Raw genomic sequence first — 9,378 nt, forward strand, 5'->3', positions numbered from 1 at the left:
AGCAGTTTTCAAATTAATACATTATTATTTAATTCTGATAGATCAAAATTTAAAACATGTGTTTGGGTCACTGTTATCAATTGTTCTTGCTGTGCCAAACTGGCAAAATGTCACTCATCTGTGACTATCCAAATGTGCACTCGATGGCAAGAACAAGTGACATGTACTCATTGTAAAGTACTTCCCTCAGGAAATTAATTTTAGCAAAGTAGTTTGTGTGTTTGGAATTATAAATTGCTTATTTCATCTGCTTGTCAAAATTGCTCTTGTTCGTTGCTAAATTCAAAATTCCATTTTATTTAATACTTGTTGCCGTTAACAGCAGCACTTTTCAGCCATTTTATGTTACATTAAAAAGTGGCTGTACCATTGTCCCGGTTTCCATTGTTTTCCACTGCGCTCACTTAAAGTATCACTGTGTCATCTGGTGGAAATTTACTGCCGATCGTTATTATGCACTGACCAGTGCTGACCTCTCCACCGAGCAGCACACAACTTTGGTAGTGTTCGGCTCTCCTCGGCATTCCTCGGCTCCATTCCGGCTGCATTACATAATGGCTGCACCGGATGTAAACAAACCAGGGTCCATCGTCTGCTTCATGTTTATAATTATCGTAACACAGTGGAAGCCTAGTACAGTCTCATGTCACCTTATCCAGTATATCTGTAAACTACTACTGATGGGTAATGGCATGTGTGTTACATGATCATTCAGCATCTGAATATTACTGTCATCTCAAAACTGTGTTTACTTTTCTACACGAGACTATTTTCTCGTTCTCTTCGCGTCTGGCGTTACGCAATCTAATGTTGCCAAAAGCCTTAGCATTAACTATCATGTAACCCCCTCAATTTATTGTGTGAAATATCAATCGCAGTTATTTCTTTGGAATTATGTAGTATTTCTACATACCGTTATATCAATCGTTTCAGGATGTTTCCCCACTTGAGGTGAAAGTGAAGTCACTGTTTATTCAACAGTAATATGATGCATCATATTATATGGCCAATAATACACCTGCAAATTGTAGCAATATAAATAATGTACCATCCATTTATTACATCTTATTAATTTGTTAATTACAATTAGGTGTTCTTCCTGGGTAACCACTAGTGGCTTACCCCTTTTCATCGTGAGACGTGATTGTTACGCAATCGGAGCAATTCACCAGGTCTCACACGTTACAACCCGCATGGCTGTTCTTATTGATTATATCCGTGGCCTTCAACAGGTCACGTGAACTAAGTTACATCACGTGACTCAGACCAGCACCAAGGAGACGGCGGCTGCCTTGAGTTGATCGTGTGTGTAATGTGGGTATGTAACAATTTTAGATAAACTTAGCTGTTGCATTAACTGTTACATCGTGTACACGTGAGAACAGAGATTCCACATCAACGCCTACAGACTGTATTATAGAGTGGAGTAAATATCGATCTATCAGTCGGCTACATTCAGATATTGCTGGATGATGTCAGTTAGAAGCTGAAACCTTATCCTTTATGAAGGCCTACATGCCCAAGAGTGTTAATGATGCCTAGACAACTATCGCTAGCCACACGGACAGATTTCACCAGCCTTTGGGCTGGTAAGGTCACGGTGACCTTTTGGGAGGAGATGGAAGTAGGAACGAGCTGTACAGGAAGGTGGGTCAGATCGAGAAAGTGTGCTGTGTCCCAAACCTCCCCTAATCTTGAGCTACACTTGCAGGTTTAATCCTCGCGTTAGCATCTTATTCAGAATTAATTAAAGCAGAAGTGAGTCGAAAACTATGGCTGCTAGAATTCGCTCACGTATTCAGCGAATTGTGTAGACTGGCGCTCAGTTTCCCAATATATTTAATTTTGACAGTGCTAAACAAACAATTCGTCTCCAACTGAACAGGAGCCCAGATTCAGAAAGAAATCTAGACGCTTCATTCAGGGCTTCGGCGTTAAAGACAGGACCACGTAGAATGGAAACTACTGTGAGACTGTGAGCCGGACAACGTGTTGAAGTGTAAGTTTTCCTATGAGTTATGTCCCTTTAAACAACATTCCATCATGTCTGTGATATGCCCGAGTCCAACAGCTTTTATACCTTTCAGATCACTAACCGTGTAATGTGAAGTTCTGGGTACCTTATTGTTCATTATCTATTTTAGATAAATGATTTAAACCATGAAGTAATTGCAAAACTGTAGACATATTAGGTACTTTAACATCAAAAGTGTCATTAAACTATAAAAGATTCACTTTCATAAACTTTGCATCAACAAGTGAATGATATTCAATGATATTATTCCCAATGTAATTTAATTATGTAATTTATGTAATTTACATACATACGCACGTACGTACATACATGCATACATACGTACGTACGTACAGACACACACACACACACACACACACACACACACACAGCGTGTGAACCTGGATATATCAGTCCAGACACCGACAGGTGTATTGACAATTCTGCTACATATGCATGACGAATAAATGACCATATACGCATACTGTGAGGACCAATCAAATGACAGCAATCTCTGCTGTCCGATTGTTGTCCATTTTAGTGTTGATACTTCTGTATCTGTATTGACCAATATAAAACTCCAATGGATACTCAGTGGTCATACATATAGATTCCCAGTGTTACTTAAATCATTACATTTCACTTTTTCAGGGGATGGTACTCATCGGGGTCACTTCTGCGTCTACCTTATGGCCTGAAACGGTCACGTGGTCACGTTTGGAAGTGAACGTCATGAACTAGGAGGCCAGTTCGAGGTAGTTGCGACGGATTTTTCAAACTTCTTTTACACATTTACTTAGGAAGATCCCCATGCGACCATACCAGGTGTTTGATAAAGGCTGAACATATCTTGCAACACCAGTTGCACCGACTTTCGGTTTTTAAGAATTGTCAGCAATTCATCGTTCAACGTTTGAATATATATCTTACTATGGTAGGTTTTCATTACTTTTCATCTCGTGAATGCACATTAAAATGCTAATTTATTCACTGGGTGCCGATGAAGTTTAAACTTACAAGAATGTAAGCTTATCGGCTCTGTAAAATGTTCCGCAAATATGCATGGAGGGCGTGCGCGTTGTCTTCATGTAACATATTTTTTTGTAACATTTTTACTGTGTAACATAATTATGTTACTTCTTTGGAGCTGGGGTTTTCATACATACCGTAATTAACACAAAAGTGTATGCTGAACAACCAATGAAACGCAACTCTGGTTTCTCTCAGGTTAGTAAATTGAAGGCATAAACATGAACGCTAACTCATTTTCTCTGAGATTTCATTTTTATTTTCAAAAGTTCCGTTTTGCTGTTCAGTGTACTTCGTTAAGGTGCTGGTTTCGCTTCAGATGGCGACTGCTAAAAAGCTGAAGGAGAGACACCTCAGCTGCTCAATCTGCACTGAAGTGTTCAAAGATCCTGCCACACTTCAGTGTAATCACACATACTGCAAGTCGTGCCTGCTGAACTACATCAACACAAGGCCTGCAACAATACAAACCAAGTCCATCCCATGCCCGTCCTGCAGGCAACTAACCCAGGTGACCAATCCGCACAGACCAGTGGAGGAGTGGGTCAGTCAGCTGAAACCCAGCCACGTCATACAGGGGTTGATGGACGATTTTGGACCAAATGCAGAACGTAATCACTTTTACTTTTCTTTTTTGTTAAAAAAATGGGAAGCTTTTACTCTTCCTTTTCTAAAAAAATGGGAAGCGTACATGGGCCTGTTTTGACCCGTGATCTTTCTTGCACCTAAATGTTCCTGCACTAGATGCTACTGTATATTTCAGTAGGTCATTGACAAGTGAGCCCTGCAGCTAGAAGAGTATCATTGTGACAACCTGCGTATTTTGACACATTCATCTAGAAAGTCAGCGTGAACACCATTACGGTTAAACCAATGTATGATTTTGTCATGTTTTGAGACAAATGTCAATGAACAAACGTATTTATTTCAGCTGTGGAGGAACACGTGTGCAGTGGGTGTACAAAACAAGGAAGGACAACACCAGCCACCGCTGGGTGCTCTGTCTGCAACGTTATGTTCTGTGATGAATGTCTCCAGAGTCGCAACATGAAAGCCAGCTTGTGTGGCCATGAAGTAGAACAATGGTCTGATCATACAGAAGCAAAGGTCATGTGTAAACACCACACAGACAAGCAGATACAATGGTTCTGTATTGATTGCAAGCTGGAAATATGCACTAGTTGCCGCAGCTTAAATCATAGGACATGTGAGGGTGTTGAAACAACAGAGGATGTGACTACTCTGGTGAGAGAACAACTGCAAAACAAATTAGAGCAACTTCATACCAACATGGCAGTTATTGACAAAATATTAACACGGAGAAAATCTGATATTGAGAATATAAACAGACGTTCTGAAAACCTCTCGGATCGAGTTGTCGAGGCACGGGAGACAGCGGTGCATGCTATTTTAAGAAAAGAGAAGCAGCTTCTGGACTCCATCCACAAGGCTACGGGGCAACAGATACATGAGTTTGAAACAGATATAAAATCCCAGGAGGTCCAGCTACAGATGTTCCAGCAAGAATACGCCAGCACAGCTGATGCTTTGACGTCCAGCTGTTTAAAGGACATGTATGCGGGCCTTGGATCGGTGGATGAGGTATCTGTGGACAACAGACCAGCAGCTGGAAGGATCGTTTTTACACAAGACCTGGGCAAACTGAAACAAGCAGTTGATAACTTACAACTTGGGAAGGTAAACCTTGTGCATGATGTGAGTCATCTCGAGTCTTCTCCTTCTCTTCTCCATACCATACACTGCAAGGAGGATGACAACAGGAAGAGACCAGACTTGTTTGACGTAACTGTGTTGACTATTGATGGTATGAAAGTCACAGTGGTTGCAGATTTTGATAACAAAAGACTCAAAACATATTATACGTCAAACCTCAAGTCATGTCACAGTCAGCTACTGCTTTCTAATGGACCTTGGCAAATAGCAAAGTTCTCGGAACATCAAGTGTTTGTCAGTGTTCCAGACAGTAAGGAAATAGTTACAGTGAACTGTACCCCAGCTCCTGTGTTACGGTCAATTATCAGAACAAGCAAAGTTTACTGCGCTCTAGCCTATCTGAATCCTTCACAGCTGGTGGCAAGTATTTATGAGCAACCCAACTCAGTTGACGTATTGGACATGTCAGGGAGGGTACTGAGGTCAGTCACAAACAAAATCTTAAGGACTCCAGACTATATGCATGTGACAAGCAATAACAACCTCCTAGTCAGTGCAAGAGCAGTAAAATCCCTTGTGTGTGTGACCAGTGACGGTGACCCTGTTTTCACTTACACTCCCACAGGGGGCAGAGCTCTGACCTACCCGTGGGGCATCACAACAAACAGCTCAGGGGATATCCTACTAGTAGACTATGACGCCAAGGTGATTCAGCTGACTGAGTCAGGGCAGTTTGTCAGGGACGTTCTCACGCGACGTGATGGCGTCGACAATATCCGTGCTGTCAGCGTTGATGATGAAGGTCACATGTATGTTATGTCGGACAGATATGTAAAGGTATTCGAATTCCGCTGACAGGGATAGACATTGTTCAAGACAGATATGTAAAGGTATTCGAATTCCGCTGACTGGGATAGACATTTTTCAAGCATTTGATTCAATTAAAACAATTGCTTAACAGCAGATCGGGCCTCAGAGGGGTGTGTAACCCACACAGAAACCATTGTTCTATTATTATGCATACTGACGATATACCTTTCTTCCAATTATTTGTTTTATTAAAGATTTGAGATACCACCGTCTATTACACACTTCAATCTATGCAGAGGAATGTAAAGACACTTTCCGTAAGAGGGATGAGTTAACAATCTTGACTTTCTCTTTTGTGTTGAACAATACATCATCAAGTCCGGCATCTTCCAACTACATCTTATAACTTTTGTGGTACGACCGAACATGCTCTTTTTACGACGATTTCTGCGCTCCTGTTGAGACGGAAAAGAAAACGATCTAAACAAATTCCGGTACCCCACATTCAAGACGTTACATACAGTTTTTCTAATCGTTTGTTTGTGTGTTCGTTTGTGTGTGTGTGTTGTTTAATGCCGCTCTGTAGCACTGGTCTGCAGGTAATCGAGTCTCGACCAGATAATCCAGTGATCAACTTCATCATCATCCATCTACGCAGTTGCGATACAGTGACACATGTGAGCCAAGTCAGTGCGCCTGACCACCCGATCTCGTAAGTCAACTCTTGCCACATGGGTTGCTGAAGATCAATTCTATCCCGGATCTTCTCTGGTCTTTTCATGAAAGACACATGCCCGGTTTTATGCATGCGGGACGAAATACAATTTCATGCTATTCCTTATATCATATAAGGTGCGCAATTGATTTACCTTTGCTTGTGTTTGTGACCGTGATTATTGATAGGGCAGGATATGCTCCCCTTCGAATTCCCAGAACACCTGGTATAGTTTTTGTTTTCATGGTTATTCTTGAACACACACACACGCGCGCGCACACACACACACACACACACACACACACACACACACACATACACACGCCATAAAACAAGAACGGTTCCTTATGAACATAAATATGTTGTTTTCTGAGTATGAAACCTAAGCTGAGGCTGCTAAGCAACCGTTTCCAGCAACAACACAACGTTGAGTAACTTCCTATCAATGTTACTAGTATTCTCGATATCTCCAGGGCATACGTTCTGATAAATCTCCACTATACCCTGGATGCATCGACGGATCAGTCCGGTGATTTTATTACCTCCTTTGGCTGGCTTTTATCCTACCAGGTGTATACGTGGGAAATCACAACTCACTTTCGCTTTTTAAATTATATAATCGATTAAACTTGGCAACAGAAGCCATGCACAGGGTGTCTGAAAGAGAAAGTTCTCGCATGTATTTTTTTTAAATTTTCGAACCTATCAATGTGTCTGTATGGTTTCCCCCAAGTTAGAGTCGCACTGCGAACAAACCTTCGCAGCTGCGACCGTTATCTTCGTTGACACTAGCAAGATCAATTGTAACGGCGGCTTAGCTGATTGGCTATTGTGACAATGCGGAGCATAACTTATAGTCAGAGGTTGAGATTACCTTTTTGGCCTCTTCTATTTTTTCTGCAACGTTTACATGGGTTATGTGGCTTAAAACCCTAACGCTCTCATTCACTCAGTCACTACACCTGGGTTAGCTAGCATTTGTTAATTGGGCTCTTTACCACTAAGTGCATGGATTTCATTTCGTGTGCAGCGCACCTGAAATTAAATAGAAAAATATGAATTGGTGGTGATTGTGCCTCAGCCCAAATCGGATTATGTGAGCATGCGCTTAAATGCGTTTCCACAGGAGATCGCGTAGATGTTTGGATGACTGAGTCTCTCTTCTTTCAGTCAAACTTCTTTCTGTTTAAAATTACCCACTGTGTTACATGAGTATATTGTTCTCACCATTCGTGTACATGTGTTACATAAAGCACGTGACAAGATGGCCTAGCGGCATGGATGCACGACCACAGACACTATATTCAGTAAGGAGGCCACTGCATATAGTAGTTTGTATCTTTAATTTACATTTTAAGAAGGTATACGGAGCACTCATTTGTTTCTAGAAGTTACAATATTTTATCATGAAAACAGGCCGACGTTGTGCAAAACATCGTAACTTTCATTTTGAAACAAATTTGTCTTAGTGTGTAATGTATAGGGTTCTTGTATATATTTCGCCATGTATTTGGCTCTTAAATCTTTATAACAACCCCACACAAATACGACATATCATTCATTTTGAATATAGTCCAGACCTTTTGATCTGCAGTACATACAGAGTCTTTCTCTTAGTTTAGTGTTGCCATATCTTCCAGTTTCTTCTGTTATCTTAAACTTGCTAAATCTAAATCTTGATAAAGACATCATTAAATACACTCGCCTAGCACCATACCAGTAAGCGTAGATTTGTTTACTCTTAACTGCTGTTTACAAAACTTATGTTGAACATTCTTAATACATCGCAGCTATCCATGTCACATTTTTTTACCTTGAAAACTGACTAACGATAAAATTGCTTTCTTATTCTGAGACAACTGTCCAAACCGGTCTCTGTCCGTTCCGGTAAGCTGTCAACACCGACATAAAATCTCAGTCCCATTTGTGGCTTTTACATTTATCATCAGCTCTCCAATCCGACACGTTATCCTAAATGGATTATTTCTTCAGTGCCGGTTTAGACAGCTTCCACTGTAGTTGTGCTTTGCACCACACAAGCTTTGGTGAGAAGACAATACCCAAATATGGGTAAAAAGAGACAGATTCTATCTGTTGGCCCTTATAAAACCATTTCTCATATGATCATAGAGGACTACCATTCCTAAATACAATTACTTTAGTCTTTCTAAGATTGACTTGTATTCCAGTTTCATTATCAAACGTTTCTAAAACGTTAATCTTCTATTGTAGAAGGTGACACATGTCAGCAAGTGCTGAGATATCATCAGCAGACATACGTTCACATGCATAGGTTCTCTATGGCTTGTGTAGTAAAGAAACCTTTACCACCGTCATTTAACATTTTCTTGTAAAGTTCATTTATAGAAATAATACAACCAGTGGACTAAGTATGCACCCGTCACAGGTAACCACATTACACGTGGAGCACGATGACAGCCCAAAATTTGTTCTTACACAGGATGAAAGTTGAGAATACATACAGACAATGATGTTGAAATACTTGCCAGATACTCCAACATCCTGAAGAGATCTCAACTGTACGTCATGTCTAAGTTTATCAAAAGCCCTAGAAAAGTCTTTGAAACTCAGTAAAACCTTCCTTTTTCCTTACATGCATATTTTTCAATAAATGCCTGTAATGCAAAAATGTGATCAATAGTTGAGTAGTTAGCTCTGAAGCCGGCTTGAGATTCAGTTGTTATTTGTTTTAATTCTTACCAGTTCTGTCGTTTTGTGGGGTTTTTTTTGTTCAAAAGATGTAAATATTTTACATGTTGTGTCAATAGGGGCAATGCATCTACATTTATTTCTGTCTTGTTTGCTACCAGATTTAAGTTTAAACACTACTGAACATCAGTTGTAGCTGATGTTCGTTATAGAGGGCATTACCTTTCAGGACATGATAATCAGATTCAAGTAATATTCTCGCAAAATCATGGTGGGGGATACCAGAAATGGACTTCACATATTGTGCACCTATGTGGGGATTCGATCCCGGGTCGTCGGCGTGAGTAGCGAACGCTTTAACTGCTAGGCTGTAGTACCGCCTACTATTGCAAGTAGTGATGTATCCGTGATATTTCTGTCTTTGTTGATGTAAGCCGGGATGTGTTAACTTCCTGGAGGTTGCGGG

The 9,378-nt window shown here is 40.6% G+C and overlaps 1 protein-coding gene across 3 annotated transcripts; it reads left to right on the plus strand.

Annotated features, from left to right (window-relative positions):
- The first annotated feature begins 1,162 nt into the window (after positions 1–1,162).
- On the plus strand, positions 1,163–5,794 carry LOC137295891 (tripartite motif-containing protein 3-like). 3 transcript variants are annotated; one of them, XM_067827456.1, is made up of 5 exons: positions 1,182–1,318; positions 1,886–1,999; positions 2,666–2,769; positions 3,363–3,654; positions 3,975–5,794. In XM_067827456.1, the coding sequence occupies exons 4-5, from the start codon at positions 3,363–3,365 to the stop codon at positions 5,570–5,572; spliced, it is 1,890 nt and encodes a 629-aa protein (XP_067683557.1). In that variant the 5' UTR covers positions 1,182–1,318; positions 1,886–1,999; positions 2,666–2,769; the 3' UTR covers positions 5,573–5,794. The 3 variants fall into 3 exon arrangements, with proteins under 3 accessions (XP_067683559.1, XP_067683557.1, XP_067683558.1); XM_067827457.1 differs by having other exon boundaries at positions 1,255–1,318; positions 1,853–1,999; XM_067827458.1 differs by lacking the exon at positions 1,886–1,999 and having other exon boundaries at positions 1,163–1,318.
- The last annotated feature ends 3,584 nt before the right edge of the window (positions 5,795–9,378 follow it).

Source organism: Haliotis asinina, chromosome 9, assembly GCF_037392515.1.
Source record: "Haliotis asinina isolate JCU_RB_2024 chromosome 9, JCU_Hal_asi_v2, whole genome shotgun sequence".
NCBI lineage: Eukaryota > Metazoa > Mollusca > Gastropoda > Lepetellida > Haliotidae > Haliotis > Haliotis asinina.